Raw genomic sequence first — 17,780 nt, 5'->3', positions numbered from 1 at the left:
TTATCAAAGTTTTGCAGATAAACTGTTCAATAAACTGTTCAACTATGCTAATTTCAATGTTACTGTGAAGTTTTAGCATTTTATGTGAACTGGAATGTGTTATGATATATTTTTCTGGGATGAACCCGGACACAGCACGCACACACAGAGTCAGTTCTTATGAGTGAGTTTTATTGAATAGTTTGGAAGATGGAGGATGAGACCAGAGTCTTTCAACGGACGGAGGTGAAGAGTGTAGAAGCTGGCTGGCAGGAGGAGTGTGGAGAGACTGACCGGGAGGAACTCTGGAGCCGAGCACTGGAGAGCAGGACATTTGAGCAGAGCCGTGGAGCGCAGAGCATCAGAGCCGAGCAGAGCAGTGGCGAGCAGAACGTCAGAGCCGAGCAGAGCATCGGAGCCGAGCATCAGAGCCGAGCAGAGGCGAGCAGAACGTCAGAGTCGAGCAGTGGCGAGCAGATCATCAGAGCCGAGCAGAGGCGAGCAGAGCATCGGAGCCGAGCAGAGCATCAGAGCCGAGCAGAGCCGAGCAGATCATCAGAGCCGAGTAGAGGCGAGCAGAACGTCAGAGCCGAGCAGTGGCGAGCAGAGCATCAGAGCTGAGCAGAGGCGAGCAGAACCTCAGAGCCGAGTAGTGGAGCACAGGACGTCCGAGCCGTGCAGTGGAGGGCTGAACGTCCGAGCCGAGCGGTGGAGGTCTGAACGTCTGAGCTGAATACTGGAGGAAACAAAACTGTCGGAAAGTCTATGGGCTGACTGTAACATGACCAGGTGAACGGAGTCTTCAGGCTGACGGGTACGAACGGAGCTGACAAGAAAAACTGGCAGGGACTGAGCGGGAGTGAACGCTATGGACCGGCGACGGGAACAGAAAGAGGTGAGTCTGATAAAGCGGTGGGAACAGGTGGAAGCAGTTGTGGGTAAATTGCAGCCTGCCAGGTGAAACTGATCAGGCTGCGCAGGAACAAGAGAGAGGGAGAGAGGCTCAGCATGCAGCCAATAAGCTGCATCCTGACAGAATGAAATTGTGAAATAAAAAGTGTCATATATACAGGTGTAACCGGCCCTTTTAATGACTTCTTGAGTCCACAGTGGCCCAATATAGAAATGAGTTTGACACCCCTGCTCTAGTGCATCCCCCCAAAATATTTGTTTTTATCACCAACCATCACTGGGAATGAATAATTTTATATTTATTTACCATTTATTTATCATTTTGGATTTAACTGTAGATGGGTCCTGATCCAGCAGGACCCAAGTGGCTAAAAGATATGGGTATTTTTGCCGTGCCGTATTTATACTCCAGAGAAAGTCATCGATTAGAAGCTCCTAGAAACTCTGATCAATTTAAAAAGTAAAAAAAAATAAAAATAAAAATAGGGGGAAAATGCTTCAGCTGAATTGTACCTGTAAAAAAACAAACAAAAACACAAACATATGGATAGAAAAATAATATGGCTAAATTTTAGAAAAAGTATTAATCCCAAACAAAATCTCTGCGAAATATGGATGAAATTGTCTGGTCAAATTTTTTTAATTGAAAAAGTTTTGTGGGACGATTACTAGATAAACATCTTAGTCAATGAAAAGAAATTAAATATATATATATATATGTCTACATATATGTCTACACATATATGTGTGTGTGATTTTACTTTTAATGCAGGATTTTATATTTCCCCTGCTGAAAAAATGTCTCCAAATTAAAGGTTTGAGGTTCCCAAATATTTGAGAAACCTAATTATTTAGCATAAGTTTCTGTTTGAGAGCTGATATAACTTTAAAAAAAAATCATGTGCAGTAAATCATATCTGATGAGGCATCAGTGAAAGCCTCCTCTGATAGGCCGATCCATGCGAGTCATGCTGTGTGTACGTTTCCTGGCGTGGGAACAGGCAGTACCACCTGGGTCCTCATGACTCCTCCTGCAGCAGTCCTCCCACTTGCTCCCCGGTCGGCTCCAGCCGGCTGCAGGAGGAGGACACTGTGGCTAAATCGAGCAAAAACAGAAGGAAGAGGACGTGTTCTGCTGATTCATGGCTGACTCATCATGGGGGTTTCACACACCAAGTGACTAAATAATGCCTCAAGACACGCTCTTTAATTTCCTTTCAATTCCCTGTTGTAGTCGACTACCCAAAGCCCCGACGATAGCCAGAGAGGCCTTGATCCGTGTGGGAACCGCTTGTTTAACTTGGATCTGTTTGGTCTCTCACATAATAACCTTGGGCAGCGTCAGGGAGTCAGACCTAAATGGACTGATTATACAATGACTAACTGTTGCCAAATCAACCTCCCCAGTCACAGTCCTACACAGGGAGTTGGTTACAGCTCCTTTTACGATTTATCATAACATTTTTTACTTTTACCTTAGAATAAAAATCAGATTCAGCTAAACATTAAATATCACTGTTGTAAATGAATAAATTAGACAAAAATGAAAGTCATGCCTCACACTTGTATTTCAAGCATTTTTTCCCCTGTATCTTCTGATGATTATTGCTTATGAGTGATTAAAGACACAAATTCATAAAAATGTGGGTTTTTAATGTGGAATGCTAGCCTACTAAACAGTGTGTCCTGTTTTGGATCAATTAGTTTATCAACGCAGCATGAAGAGAGCCGCCTGTGGTTCTGCTGTGTTAGAGCAGCACCAGGTTATCTTCAGCGTCCCTGCTTTGCTGGCTGTGATCTGCCACTTGACAATAGTCCACAGGTTCTCTCTGAGACATCAAATGTTAAATTTAAATTTAATCTGAAAAAAAAATAAATAAATAAAGGACTTTGGACCACTGAGCAACAGTCCAGTCCATTTTTTCTCCATAGATTTCTGACCCAGGAGTGTCATCATATTTCATCACTGCATAAAAATAGATTTTTAGAATTGTTTTATTTATGTAATGAGGGCATGGTTTTGGTTTCTTTATTAAATGAGGAGTGTGTTTAATCAATGGGGGAGGGAGGGGGTTAATCAATGTATTATGGAAATAAACCAACTTTTCCAAGATATTCTAATTTATCGAGAGGCAGCTGTAAACATCTCAGGGGAGCAACGACGTGACAATGAAACTATGACAGCTGTGAACCAAAAATGACAAAGAAAAATTACTTCATAGCAATTAGGAACTTTTTTCAGATTTTGCGGCGCTGGAGGCCTTTAATCATCTGTAGCTGGACGGGAAGAACGCCGGCAGAAACCGCAGGGGAAGCCGGGCAGTAAACGGTTCAGCGCAGGAATATGTGAAGCATAGCCTCCGTATGTGAAGCTGCCGCTGCCCACTGAGTCACAGGGCAGGAGAACAGCCGCATTTCTAGATAGCACCTTACTTTAGGATCACTCTCAGACAACAGAGGCCATCTCAACCTTAAGTCTGTAAATGTTAAGTGATACTCTGATCAACTGTGCCTCCAGTTTCTTTTTTTGGGGCAAAAAATAAATAAAAAATGAACCACTTCTTCACAAAGCAAACAGACAGGTGCTTCGGTAGATTGAGCATTTATGGAAAAATATGATAAATCTCTTTTCAGCTCAAAACACCAACTTCAAAACAGATTGTAAAACAGAAATCTCAAGGTAGCCTGCGTTAGCCGCCACTAAGAAAGAACAGCGCTTCTCCTGAATGATATCAACTAACCGAGTCGAGCTGCTCACAGCATTCGTTATGGTACAGTGATAGAACAAAAAAAAAAAAAAAAAAAAAAAAACGTACACCTTCAAAATTACAAAAAACAAAAATAATTTAGTTAACTTAACACTAGTCCTCTAGGAACATGACCCCTCCACAGGTACGCGTTTCAGTACTGAAGCTCTGTGCTGATAAACTAACAAGCTCTGAATTAAACGATGTGGACAACAACTCTTTGGATGACGGAACAAGATGCTACAGTTTCAACGCTCCGACGTTGCTACGTTTTCCTTCAGTCTCTCGCCCCGCGTGTCGTCGTGTTTTGTGTGTGGAATCCGTCGTGGGTGAGGAAAGTCCCGGCTTTCAAGCGTCACTTGGATTCTCCCAGCAGGTGGACAATGAGTTCGTAGGTGGACAGGACAATGGCCGTGTTGGGGATTTGCCTGATCAGCTGTGGAATGAGTCCTCTGTAAAAAGCTGCGTAGCCTTCCTCCACAGCTATCAACCTGCCCGTCTGGAAGAAGTACTTGTACTTGCTGCCTTCTTCTCGCAGCCTTGTCCGGATGACTTCTGTTTAGACACAACGTATAAAAAAAATAAAACAGTTAGACAAACATAGGGGAAAAATAAAAATATGAGGAATGCGTTAGAACTGCAGCTGCGTGTCATTTACCGTGTGGGTAAGCTATGCAGGACGCGCAGCCCTTTGAAAAAGCCGCCGCCATCATGAGCCGCAGGAAGTCGGACGCTCCTTTCTCGCGGTCGCCGTTCGGGGAGGCGAACTGGCTCTTGGCGAGGTGCTTCTTCAGCGTCTCGTAGATGAGGAAGCAGATCATGGTTTCGGAGATGCCAGCGTAGGAGGCGGTCAGGCCGCGGTAGAAGCCCCGGATGCCCTCTGTTCTGTAAACGTAGCGGGCGCACTGCAGGGCGTTCATCTTCTTCTCTCCTCTGGCTCTAAAAGTCAAACCAGAACGGATCTTTAGTGATAAAAGGTCACACGTGGCCTCCATGCGTCTCATTTTCCACAGAAAATAGCAACTAATCGATAGTCAAAGGACGAGGATTGAGGAAAACAAGCAATCGGTGAGTTTAGTGTGCAGGAGGGTTTCAAAAGTGGCTCTCAGATTAGACAGTTTAGGGGATGAAATAACGCCACCTCTTCATGTTTTTACTCTTTATTTTGGGTGACAGAGGGTTTATAGTCTTATAATGGTGAAAATGCCTTGAAAGTTGCCGGTTGGTTTCCAGTTTCCTGCCCTGTTACATCTGCCCAGGTGGCCGATCTGCACACGTGTGTGAGAACGTGTTGCTTTACCGACGCCGTGAAACAATCTACTATGTTACCTTAACTTTAAAGATCCACTTTTATTTATTTATCGTTGTTTTACGTGCCGTTCACTGATCATAAATCTGTTTATGTTTTTCCAGTTTAAGAAATGCAACAAAACTAACAACTCCTCAGTTTTTAGTCTGTAAACCCATTAACCAACACTGTACTTTAACACACCTTATTTTTTGACCAAAAAAGAAAAACAAAAAAAGAACTTATGTTTTTCTCCTTTTTGTGCTACAGTCCTTAGAGTAAAAAGATACAGAAGTCAAAAAAGGTCAAACCTGGAAAAGGCAGAACTTATTTCAGGCTGATGCTGGTCACTGTAGCTCTACCCGCAGGACAAGTTTTATTTTTAAAGTAAATTTGATACAAAAATACGAAACAACCTGAGCGTCGCTCCCAATTACAGAACCTTTGAAACTCTAATCAGAGGCTGGGTTAATGCTCTACCTCACACTAACCAATAAGGATTTAGCTTGAATTTTAGTTAAACCGTCTTTTGGAAAAGTTGGGATGAAAACTCAATGTTTTTTATATTTTTTTTTTTATAAATCATTAACCAATCAAACTGGATTTGTATTGTTCACATAATATTCTATGGAGCAAACCCCCGATTGGGCCAATTTTTTTGTCAATAAAACAACAAATCATTAGCCTGTGCAGCAGGACGTACGTGTTTTCTGTGACCTGGCAATGTAAATATAGCCTCCTGGGTGAAGGACAGTGCGTCAGTGGTGCGTATTTATAAACGCAGGTCACACGCTCCGCCTCACGCACTGCAGAGCCCCCCAAATGCCTCCAGCTGAAGGTCAGCCACGCTTTACCACCTGCTATCCCCCCTAAAATAGGCGTGTTCCACCAAGACGTACACAACAAAAGGCCAAATGGAAGAGCAGAACATACTTTTTCTCCAGCTGCATCCTTGTCTTCACCATCCAGATGGGGTTCATCAGAGAGTTGGTAACAAAAGCTGAGAACAATGAACATGACAAGTTTAACCTTAAAGGCAAAAGATAAGAATGCCATTCAAGTTTCCCGCAATAATGTTGCAAAACCCTTTCTTTGAAACCGGTATAGCAAGAAAGTTACGGGAAGAGCTGCCTCACCATTAATCATTATGTTAATTTGGCAGTGAAACGTTTCTGTGCGGCTTGGCGAATGTTTATTTATTAGTGATATATTAAATAATTATTTTTGCTCTTTAACAATGTATTATGGGAAAACCTGCTCAGTTATATAACTTGTTTCATGTATATTATGGGAAGAGCTGGTACTTGTTTTTGAGTTCACATAAACTAAGAGCAACATATATGCTCGTGTTAACAACATGTGTTATTTTGCTATAACTTGTTTTAACTTGTGGTGGGAACCTATGACAATGTGTTGTGGGAAAGACTGATGCTGTATTCCTTATTTTTTGCTTATATTTACAATATTCTGAGTTTGCAATGTTATTTTGCTTCACACACTGCTGAGATGCTGTGAACGGTTTCTGTTTTGGAAACATGTTTTAGGAAGCAGGGCAGTTGTGGAGGGAGAAATGGCCACTCTCGCTCCACATCTGACTCTTTCTTTACAAGTATATAAAGAGGAGACTGCCCTCAGCCCGGTGAGTCTGCCATGGGTTTGTGTGTGGATGCCGGCTGCGCGAACGCTAATCTTAACCTGGACTGAGGGCTCCCAGTTCGTGTCAATGGTAAGAGCTGATTCTGAGAATCTGCTGAGCGTCACGCCTGTTTGAAAGCTTGTTGCTTTAAGCGCTTGCTACTTTGCGTGTGTGAAGAGCTTGCTGTTTTGTGTTGCTGTATCCTGTGGGGAACAATAAATGTGAGCATTGTTATTTTAACAGAACAGTGTTTGTGTCCTTATTTGTGTAGGTTGCCGATTTCTCCCGATCCTGAAATAAACATTTCATAAAACAATTAGAAACACTAGAGAGAAATGCACAAACTGCTCACCTGCAGTGCCAGCTGAGGACATGTGGACCAGTCCGCTGTTGGGGACAAACAGCCCATTGAACATCTCCTTTGACTTTGAATAGGCAGCGAAGTAAATGGCCCTGAAAGAGAAAGACTCTGATAAGAGGAAGCAGCGGCAGTTGAGGCTGTTTTACGGTCAGAGTGCTGTTTAATCCCTCAGAGAGAATGTGAAAGTAAAGCTATTTGAAAGCATAACAAAAAGCCTTGGTTAGAATGAGGCTTTGTCAGCAGGTATCTAGAGGAATCTGTTTTCTAATGCCAGCTTTCTGGTTCAGACCATCACTGTTGGTATAACAGCAAACAATAACACTGTGGCTATTATTCAACCACAGGGAACACTTATAAGTTACACATAACTCCCTTTTCAGTGTCAGAGTCCAATCAACATTTAATGGCCAATGAATCAGAAGCATTCGGTATAGCGAGGTTATCGGCAGTGGGGGGGGGGGGGGGAACGGGCCAAAGTACAGAAGTTTGTTGACACTAAAAATAGAATAAAGGTGAAGTTGATACGTCACAGTACGTTCTCCTGTCAGAACGTTTGCTCTGGATTAATTGCCTCCTGTTCTCAGCGCTACGCGTGTCATTCTGTGACCCTCGTCTGCCTCTGCGTTTATGAGAAACAGGCGTCTCCTCCTGTCAGCTGCATCGCACGCACAACAACCGGCCGTATGGGACTCTGAAGCCGTCGCGTGACAACGGCTTCCTGTTTACCAAACAAGTGTTTTTTTTGTTTCAGCCATTCAAGAAATAAGCAGTATAGTGTTTTTCTGCCTGACCTGCAGCTGCAGCGTGCTAAACTCCAACCAGACTAGAGTTAGAAAGCACAGAGGGTGATAATCTACTCTGCATCTTTTGCTTTGAATGCATTGCACCGTTTGAATGTGGGATTTTTTTCCCCCCACACTAGTCAGCTGCCATATTGAACCACTTAGAGCACAGAAGCACAACACATCAAATAAGAATCTGCTGTACCTTGACGGGGCAACGCCCACAAGATTCGGCCCCAGCCCGCGGAAAAGAGAACTTGGTCCCTCCTTTTCAAGGATCGATCTGTAACAGAGACAAAGCCGAGACATTTAATACACCAACTTTAGTTCACATTTGTTCTGCAAGACTTGATGTGGTCATTAGGGGGACGAGCCTCTGCTGCAATCCTCCTCAGGGTTACATCAGCTCAGTTCACTGGACCCTGTCCTGAACTTGGTGCCCTGCCTGGAGAGTCACGCCAGACGTTCCCTTCACAGAGGAGTTTTAACATTTTAGAGGAAGTGAGCCGTCTGGGCCATGCGAGTCTGCTGCGCTCTACCAGGAACTGTCCAGGAGTGTTTCTCTGACTCTGTTAATCATGCAGGGTTCATCCACTCCCTCCTTTCTGCCATCGACACTTGCCGCCTCTTCTCAGACGGTGACAAACCCACAACTTTTCCAGTAAAAGTAGATCAGATCAGAAATGGCCTTTCTTGTCCCTCGGTGGGGAAATCCAGTAATGTTTCAATGTTTCCCATGAAATCTATTTATTCGTCCTTCCATGTTGTGCTGTCTCTACATGTTTTCTTATTTATCCTGATAAATGGAAGTTAAAAAAATTAAAAGAGACAAAAAATATATTTATTGCCCTTTTAACAAATGTAATGAATTGTATAGAGCTCCATCAGAGGCTGCAGGAGAAATCCACATTTAATTTGATTTGCTCTGGACATTTAAATTATTATGTAAATGCAAAGACAACTTCTGAATCAATAAAACAAACAGTATTTGAAAGATAAATGGAAGAAAAACGTGGTTCAGATTGGGGGGGGGCTAGTTAGTTTTTGGTCAACATAATGTCCAGCCACAAGGTTTTAGTACAGGGCTGAATTAAATACATTTATTCCTTTTGTCCGTTTTTTTCATCTAAGACACAGCTTAATAAATACATAAAACAAAATAATCTATATATTTTTTTGGGAAAAAACATTAAGTATGTAAAAAGTAAATGGATTTCATGGAGAATGAATCAATGTTTGACTTGATTGATCTTTATAAGTTTATTTAAATGGCTAGACTCTACCACAGAAAGATGGATTTGTTTGTCAGATTATCTCTAATATTTACAGCCTACTGAAGCAGCCGGCGCCGGTCTAGACCGGTTCAGTTTGCAAAGCTAGTCGCTGTCTGAGTGTAATATAACACAGCGGCAGCAGCGCCGCGGTTAACTAACACCCTCCCTCCTTCCCCTCTCAGCGTACTGGGGGGGGGGGGGTCTATTTCTTCCCAGCCAATCCCTGCGGACACGACGAACGACGACCGCTTCCACAGACGTCGCAGAAATCTGCTTTAGCCAAATCATGATGCGAGAAGGACAGAGGGAGTTCTCACTGGTTGAAGGCACTAAACACGAGCAGGACACAGTGTACTTAATCCTCACTTTATGTAAGACCAGATTAAAGGCCTTTGATTTTAAAAGCATAAAAAGCAACGGACTTCAGTCAGTGCTTTCAAGAATTAAAAACATGTAACAACACTTGATAGTTGGAATATTTCTTTCTTACATGTTTACAAACAAGTTATTTCCAAACGGTAGAAAAATAAAACATGTCCAGAGGAAGCACAGGAACCGTGAGCTTCCTCTGTTTGCCCAGCTACAGCACAGAGGGACGTCTTACCGGAGCACCTGCAGCAGCCCAGGGGTCACCGTCCCGGGTCTGATAACCCCGGCGCCATTCAGCGTCCCCAGCTGGACCTGGAAAACGGGCCGGAGGGTGAGGCCCGACGACTGCAACCGCGTCTTTAACACCTCCAGCGGGCAGGTGACGATGGCTCCCACGGTGCCGCTGCATCTACGGGAAGAATGGAGAGTATTAAAGCCTTAAAGTCTGACATGAACATAGAACGAGCGTGCAGACACAGAGCCTTCTGTTGCTGCTGGATGTTACTCGTCAGCTTTCACGGGGGACTGCTTTTTCCATCCAAACACAACTGAAGAGCTACAGGCCAGCAGCAGTGCACAATTATGGTCAGAGGCAGTTTGCTCACTCCGCTTTAGAGATTATTCAAGCAGACTGACACGTTTTTTTTTAACTCAGACGTCCTAACTGCGGGTTAAAAAGGAGCTTTATTCCTGAGGAAGGGCCGCGGTACTTTCACCTAGACTACTGCCCGGGTTAATGGAACTCAGCAGAACGTCTTTAATGACCAGTGCAAGCTCACATGCAACAAGTTTAGCAGTCCAGAGCAGATTAGATTTAAGCCTCTGTGCTGTGTCATGTCTGAAGGACAACGTCAAATATCTCAGCAAAAGTAACACCTGACCCAATTATCTGTTCACCGATTACTAGTCGTCCAATCGGTTCCTTCAGAATTTAGTAGCAGTAATTAAGCGCCCTGCACAGAATATTGAACCTTTTAAGGCATACGGTCTAAATACAGCGTTAGGTGTTAATCTACTGGCCTACCTTTTCCTTTTTTTTTTCAAAAGCAGACCAATTAAACTGTTTTTGTTTAAAGGGGAAGAGTGTCTTAGCCTTCTTTCAGCCACATGAGCAGCAGCTCGTGGCAATAGGTCGGGGAGGGGCAGAGCTGCATGACTACATGGGGCACCAAGAAAATTACAGTCACACTGTCATCTTAGTAAAATTACATTTCACCATAAAATCGCCACGTTGGGAATGCTTAGCAGCAGCTTTGAGACAAAACCTTGGTATTACTCAGTGCCACAGCCTGGACCAGACAAAATTCTGACCACAAAAAAAAAAAAAAACATACAAAAGAGGTTTGTTGAGTTGTTACGACCATGACTAGTGATCCCAAAGAGAAGATCCCCGTCTGTGCGGTTCGAGAGTCGAGCCGTGACAACAACGTCCGGGCATCAACTCAAAACATTATTCAGATAAGAAACCAAAAGGAATTCAAACCAACTTCTTCAAGGTTAATCACACGTTTTGATAGTCTCATCGGTCCGTGTCCTTCCCATCCAGTAGCTTAGTCTGCTGCGAGACTCCTGCGGTATGTTTAAGATGCTGCAGCTCTGATGGCATCGTGGCTTTTTGCAGTAATAATATTGTCACCTACACCATCCATTTACTGCCATTCTGACAGAAGCTTAAGCAAAAAGAAAGCAGTGGTAGAAGATTTCAATCAAACCATTTAAGCGCCAGGCATATTATCCTGCTTTACTGTCCTGGTCCTTATAGGGTAACATAGTATAATGAGCTGCTATTGGATGGTTAACTAGTTAAGCCATCAGCTCTGGCTGGCATGTTGAAGTCCTGCTGCTTAAAGCACACCTATTATAGTTTTAAAACAGGACATTACCTTAATAAGACCATTTGGCTGCTCTCACACCTTAACTAGCCAAGTTGTCTAGCGACCCAAACTATTATAACAAGGAATAGTTTTTCTTTGCTATATTTTTTTCGCTATCTCCAAGCCCACACTACTGTCTGCTTGACCAAAAAGCCTGAATAGTGTAAATATCATCTTCCTCTTCTTTACCCGCCCGCTTGGACCTGCTAGCCGGCTCGTCGGACACCCACAGGCAGCCATGATTTATGTGACCATGTATGTGCTGACATGGACAGCATTACTCCTAGTCAGGGGTTAGTAAACCTGTTGTTTCCTGGAGTGCATAGTTTATCTCTCAGTAACTGGAGTACAACAATCAATGAAACGATATTCGTTAATTATATTTTTGCTTGTTTCTTGTTATTTTCTTCTCAGACGGCGAATAAACTGGTGCGCCATCGCTTCCCGGGAAGCTTCAGGGTATCGGCGAGTGAAACTCTTGCCGTCTTCGGGCTCGGGGCGGGTTCACGTACAAGGACAGCTATGTGCGATCCGTAAGGTGCAGCGGCCTTCTTTCAGCCAGCTGACCAGCAGTGCAAAACTGCATTCTGGCATCCCATAGAACAGCATAATGGACGTTTATTTTGCAGTGAAAATGAGTAAAAACAAGCTTAACCTAATCTGTACTCAAGTTTTCCTTTTTTTAAGTATTTAAATTAAGTGATCCCCTTCGTTTTATTTTATCTTTTTATAATAACAGCCAATTAAAGCCACAGCTGTGCATCAAGTAAAGGTTTTGGTCCTCCTAATAACTGATATGTTAGTCTGTCTGTGTATTAAGTAAACCAACACGGCCCGTTTAATGGTAAACCAAATATACTGAAAGCGTTATTGGTTTGATGATTAACAAAACGAGAGCCCGGACTGCAAGGGTGACAAACGCCACAAACAACGCAAAAATGACAACAATTTATTTAAACAGTGACTTTAACCATGCTATCGCAGCTGCTTATTGTGCATATTACTTTATTTTATTATTTTTTAGTGCATGTGTGTGGCTTTGAAAGACGAGCAGGGGTTGTTGGCACCGTCGCCGCTGCTGCTGGCAGAAAAAGCGTCACTCTTAGATAACACGGTGAAGGACATCTTGATGCTAAATGCTAGCTGCGAATGTAGCCGCGCTAAATGCGGCCACGATGGCGACCGTGAGGGGGGAGAGAGAGAGAGACAAGACGTCCCGTTAAACCGCTTCGTTATGAAACGCCTCAGAGCATTTCATCCACAGACCGACGGCGAAGCGTTAAAAACGGAGCCGCCTTTCTTCCAGGAACCGGCTAACGCATCTCGGCCAACCGTAGCGGCCGAGAGGTTAGCCGACTTCCGGCATGGAGGCGTTTCGCCGGCCGGTCACTGTATACCGCAACCTTGATAAAAGTCACATAATGAAGGTCCAACGCTTTCCCCCACACACCTTAGTCGCCTATTTATGTAAATAAATAATTAGCGGGTCACCCGATAAAAGAGTAAAGGAAACCTTTTAAAAGCACGCGCTGCGCTAACACGAGCTAGCTGCGGGTTAACATCAACGCATTAAAAACACGTAGGGAACAAAAAAAAATGTATCGCATGTTTAAGAATAAGACTTTAAAAATAATACGCACACGTGTATACGTCTTGATAACCTTAATGTTTGACTCACCCCCCGGCGAAGAGATGCAGCAAAGTGTCCTTCTGACTCATCTTTTATTATTTTTTTTCCTCTTTTGTTTCAATGGGCCACCATGTTCTTCCTGAAGTCCGGGCAGAAACAGCGTGGAAGCAGACAGAGAGGTTCAGGACACCGGTGTGCTGCGGCTCATTTGTATCCGTGCGTCCAACCCCGGCGCCGGCTTCTTGGATGTGTCAGGGTACGGCCGCGCGCTGGCTGCCTGCTCACCGGGACAGATCCGTCCCCATTTACGTCAGAGGGCCGGACGGGGGTGTTGGTTCTGACGTAGGCACATGTGCTCCAAGCCGGGTCTCCTTGGCCTTTTTCAAATGTGTTGCAACCAACAAAGCTAAAAAAGAAATAACAGGGCCCAGACTTTGAACTGCCCCCGACCTTTAACAGGAGCAGAAAAATAAAATAAAACAGGCAATATTCTTATATGTATTATTATTATTATTACCTCTTATGGTAGCTAAAGCATGCATGAGTGCATAGCAAACAAAATACTCAATAACACATTATTTAAAAGTAAATATATATATATATATATATATATATATATATATATATATATATATATATATATATATATATATATATATATGCCTGTTTTGAACTGCACTCTTAAAGGGATAAAAAAAAGTACATGTGACAATTAAGATAAACCCATGTAGTGCTTGATATAGGATTTCATTGACTTGACTATCTGAAGTTTTTTCTAATCCTATTTTTGGTGTCTGTGATGTACAAGTGCAGCACATGATAGCTTCCCCCCCCCCCCCCCCCCCTCCTGACTTGTAGAAGACCAAATGCTTCAATTCACTCAGTAAATATACCGTAAAATTCACAGCATAATTCTATTCCTCTTCCAACTACTTTTGAAGAGGCACATCTGAGTAGTATATATATGTATGTATATATATATCTATATATCTATGTATATCTCTATAGATATAGATATATTCAATACAGGTTTAATTTTCCATGTAAATATGTAATAAGTATATTTATTTCCAATTCAGTTATGCAATGCTATTTATGAGTTGGATTGTGGCTCTTTTCGCCCTCAGTGTTCATTGTGTGTCCCGCTGCAGCCAATTCACCGCTCCCCATAATGCCCCCCGTCTGTCAGTGTTATTGTTTAATAAAGCAAATCTAACGGGTCGATAATGTGAGAAAAGCAGCATCTCAATGCACTCCGTTAATCATATAATGTATTTAACGTTTGCAGGCGTGTCTTGCAGTTAGCTTGGACTCTTTCGTCATCAAACAGTGCTGCCGATGTTCTGCCTTTAATGTATACGCAGAACATTGCTATACGCAACAGCTATGATGTAAGGTGTGTATTCCATTAGAATTCACTCAGCGACGACGGTGGCAGGCCTGCCTTCACATGCTGCGTGCACTAATGTGCCCTCAGCCACCACTGATGCCAGGTTGAAAGCCTCTGCGCTGAAACCAACCCCGGGTCGACGTTATATATAAATCTCTATCTGGAGCGACAGCAGAGGCGGCATGTTCAGAGGTGATGAAGTCCTACGTGGTGGCCCTGGGTTCGATTCCCGTACGATGTACAGAAACATCTGTGGACCGGAGACCCTGTGGTCGAAGTGGGAATCATCTTCCGAGGTGGTGGAAGATAACAAAGCTAAGATCATGTGGGGGGGCGCAGAAATACCAAGGGGTCAGGGAGGAGAGTGGCTCCAACAGATACCTGGAGAGACATCAGAGACCCAGAAGTGCACAGTTTTGGGAACAGGAACAATCCTGTGCAGAACCCTAGCACTCCCTGGCAGGGGCGGTTCTAGACAGGGGCCAACAGGGGCCCATGCCCCTGTAGAAATGGTCCTGGCGCCTGTTATGGCCCCTGTACTAAAGACACTGTGGCGCCTCCAGAAATGTTTCATAGGGGGGGCCAGATGGGGCCCCTCAAACTCTTGGGGTGGCACTGAAACTAAAGCCATATTTTATTCTACTGTTGTAGTAAAGCTGCCTGTAGAAACCTATCAGAAAGACTTAAGTAAACGTCTACTAATATCTTTTGGTTTTTAATGTTTTTTGGGGGGATTTTTAATGTTCCTAATGATCTAATGTGCATAGACCAATAACAGTACAGTTAACATTTTGAGTTGAATAACAATTCCTTTTTATTGTGTAATTATATTTAGAATAAGGTGCACATTTATTAACTTATTGGAGAACAAAACAGTTACTAGGGAAAAGTAGATACTGGCAGATACAAATAAAAGCGCGATAGAAGAGTGGTTGCCTACAATTTACACTGGCATGTGGGGTGGCCAGAACATGGCATGGGGGGGCCATGGCCACCCCTGGTCACCCCCTGGTGGCGCCCCTGTAAAGACATGATATTAAATACACTTCTCATAATTATTTGTAATGGCAAAGAAACCATAACTGATTGGTCACTTTGACCAATACAATTTTTTGCCTATACAGTTTTACTCTAAAAAGAATTTAAAACTTAAGATGTTTCACGTTTAGCTTTCGCCGTATTGAGCAGGGGGGCAAAGTTTTCAACTGCTAGATCAGGACTATGAAACCTGCAGTTCCAGAGCCACAAGTGGCTCACTTCATATTATTACACAGTTAAATATTCCCATTTTATTGTTTAATTATTTTGTTCTGTGCCCCTGTGAAAAAAACACTGGCCCCACCTTGGCCCCCCTGGTAAATTTGGTCTAGAACCGCCACCTGGGCTCTAGTAGAGAACCCAAGCTTGAGATGGACCCCCCCAATCACGCCACCGAGGGGAACAGGGGGTGAGATAAACATAAGAAGGTGCTGCAAAAATGCTAATTTGTAAGCAATGAGCTCTCCTGCCCTGATGTTTTGAAATTATGCTGCGAGGACAACAATGTGTAGTACATGCTGTATCGAATGCTTCTCTTCCTGTTACTTCCTGCTGTCATAACAGCTTCTGGAAATCTTCCACCGTTTACCTGGAATTAGTCTGGAAACAGGGAGATAAGAAGCAAAACAACCCCCCACTCTTTTATGACAGCAAGTTTCACATCTGAACGCAGGTCGTGATGATAAAATATTGGGTGCAGATGTGTGCATGAAATCTTGCATCATCAACAATGTCTGCAAAAAATAAATAAATAAATAAACAAACATAGAAAATAACCCCTGCTGAAACTATAAGAATATTCGCTGATAGGAACGACATGAAGTCACCTTGATAGCAGCTTTGTTGTTCCTCACAGCAATGTCTTTGTTATTGTGCCAAAACATCTGGTCTAACCAGGCACACTAGCATGTTGGGCTGGTTGAAATTATAACAATGTTTTTGATGTCCGCTGTCAGCAGCAGGGTGTTGACATGGAAAACACGCGCTTGCTTTGCTGACTGAAGCGGCTCTGGAGTTTCCTCGTTCTTTTATTGGGACTACAGCAGGGTAGGATCTTTCATTGTGTGACATCGGGTTTTACTTTTTAATCAGCCATGCCAGCAGATCCAATTTAAGCTTGTGTTAATGGTCCCCTCCGACATCAGAAGCAGCTGCTGTGCTTTGGTGTTAGAGTCTCCGATGGGGGCACGTAGCTCTAATTCTGCTGAATGTATCAGACAGGCCAGGGACGTGCGCTCAGATGGCCGTGTGACGTGACAGAGGTGAACAGGAAAGGTGACTTCTTCTTCATGCATGTTTTGCATGTTGAGCTTTGAGAAGCATGAGCAGTTTCTGCCAGCACACTGCAAAAACGGAACTTGAAATAAGTAAAATGTTCTTAAAATGGGTGTATTTGTCCTTGATTTGAGCAGGTAAATAAGATGATTTGCCAATGGAATAAGATTTTTGCACTTAAAATAGGAACAATTCATCTCCATCATCTTATTTCAAGTGCAGGATGTCTAATTATCTTATTTTAGGGGTCAAAATACTAATTCCATTGGCAAATAATCTTATTTACCTGCTCAAATCAAGGACAAATACACTAACTTTAAGAATGTTTCACTTATTTTTAGGTCCATTTTTGCAGTGCATGGACAGAAATTAGGCCAAATCTTTGACAGGATTGGCATTAGCTACATGTATAAAACGCCACTCACCAAGTGACCAGACATTCACGCCGCGGCGTCTTTTACTCTTCGATAAACTGAAGCCTTGCATTTGTTTTAGTTATGCATCAAAACCTTTGGTCCTGACGCTAAAGTCAGTTCCCTGTGGCACTGCTTTATGAAATCTTTCTGAAAGCTTTTGATTTTATTCATTTATTTAATTTGGATGCCGCTGCTTTTCCTGATCCTGAGCCTTTTGTTAAAAAAAAAAAAAAAAAAAAGATGAACAAATGCAGGATTTAAACGGAGATGGACAGTACAGGCGTGATGGAACAGTGAGACTGGAATACCCCTTCAGTAATACTTGAAGGGGTATTCTAACTCAGGTGCTTATCTGACATGCTAAATCTCTTTTCTTTTCTTTAATACTAAATTCCAAAGCTGGTACAGATTTTTTGATCTGTCCGTCCGTCGCTCAGGTCATGGATCCAACAGGAAACCCAGACGCTGATCTGACTTTACTGGGATGCATGATGAAATTCTCAAACCCGACTCCTTTCATAGCCGAGTAGCAGACCGTCAACTAATGACGGAGTTCTTCTTGAAACATAAGGCTGAGCCGGGTTTGTTCTGGCAAAGAAGCTCATTTCACCTGGGATCATCCCCCATATCTCATGACCGCCGCAGGGGAAGGTTGGAAGGACCACTAGACAGAGAGCTCGGCTCGCTGAGACAAAACAAATCAGTGCATTACTTCAGACAAGGCCCCAGTCTCTCAAGCCATCTTCTGCTCCATCCACTGAACTGGAGACTCTACTCCACTGCTTCAGGTTGTCACTGACTTCCAGCCT

At 43.2% G+C, this 17,780-nt stretch overlaps 1 protein-coding gene across 1 annotated transcript; it reads right to left on the bottom strand.

Moving 5' to 3' along the window:
* Nucleotides 1-3,474: 3,474 nt before the first annotated feature.
* On the bottom strand, nt 3,475-13,147 carry slc25a33 (solute carrier family 25 member 33). The gene is made up of 7 exons (XM_012870633.3): nt 12,901-13,147; nt 9,584-9,757; nt 7,911-7,988; nt 6,915-7,015; nt 5,860-5,926; nt 4,297-4,577; nt 3,475-4,193 (listed from the first exon to the last, which is right to left on the bottom strand). Exons 1-7 carry the CDS (start codon nt 12,939-12,941, stop codon nt 3,994-3,996), a joined length of 942 nt encoding a protein of 313 aa, XP_012726087.1. The 5' UTR covers nt 12,942-13,147; the 3' UTR covers nt 3,475-3,993.
* Between the last annotated feature and the right edge of the window lie 4,633 nt (nt 13,148-17,780).

The sequence above is a fragment of the Fundulus heteroclitus genome, chromosome 1 (genome assembly GCF_011125445.2).
Source record: "Fundulus heteroclitus isolate FHET01 chromosome 1, MU-UCD_Fhet_4.1, whole genome shotgun sequence".
NCBI lineage: Eukaryota > Metazoa > Chordata > Actinopteri > Cyprinodontiformes > Fundulidae > Fundulus > Fundulus heteroclitus.
This window is presented reverse-complemented; position numbering and strand designations above follow the sequence as displayed.

Bases quoted from the DNA above. Each gene is read 5' to 3' on its own strand.
- slc25a33 (XM_012870633.3), bottom strand. From the start codon at position 12,941: ATGAGTCAGAAGGACACTTTGCTGCATCTCTTCGCCGGGGG. The intron at 9,758-12,900 runs GTGAGTCAAACA...TTCTTCCCGTAG, and splicing joins CTGCATCTCTTCGCCGGGGG to ATGCAGCGGCACCGTGGGAG. The intron at 4,578-5,859 runs GTATGTTCTGCT...TTTGACTTTTAG, and splicing joins AGGATGCAGCTGGAGAAAAA to AGCCAGAGGAGAGAAGAAGA.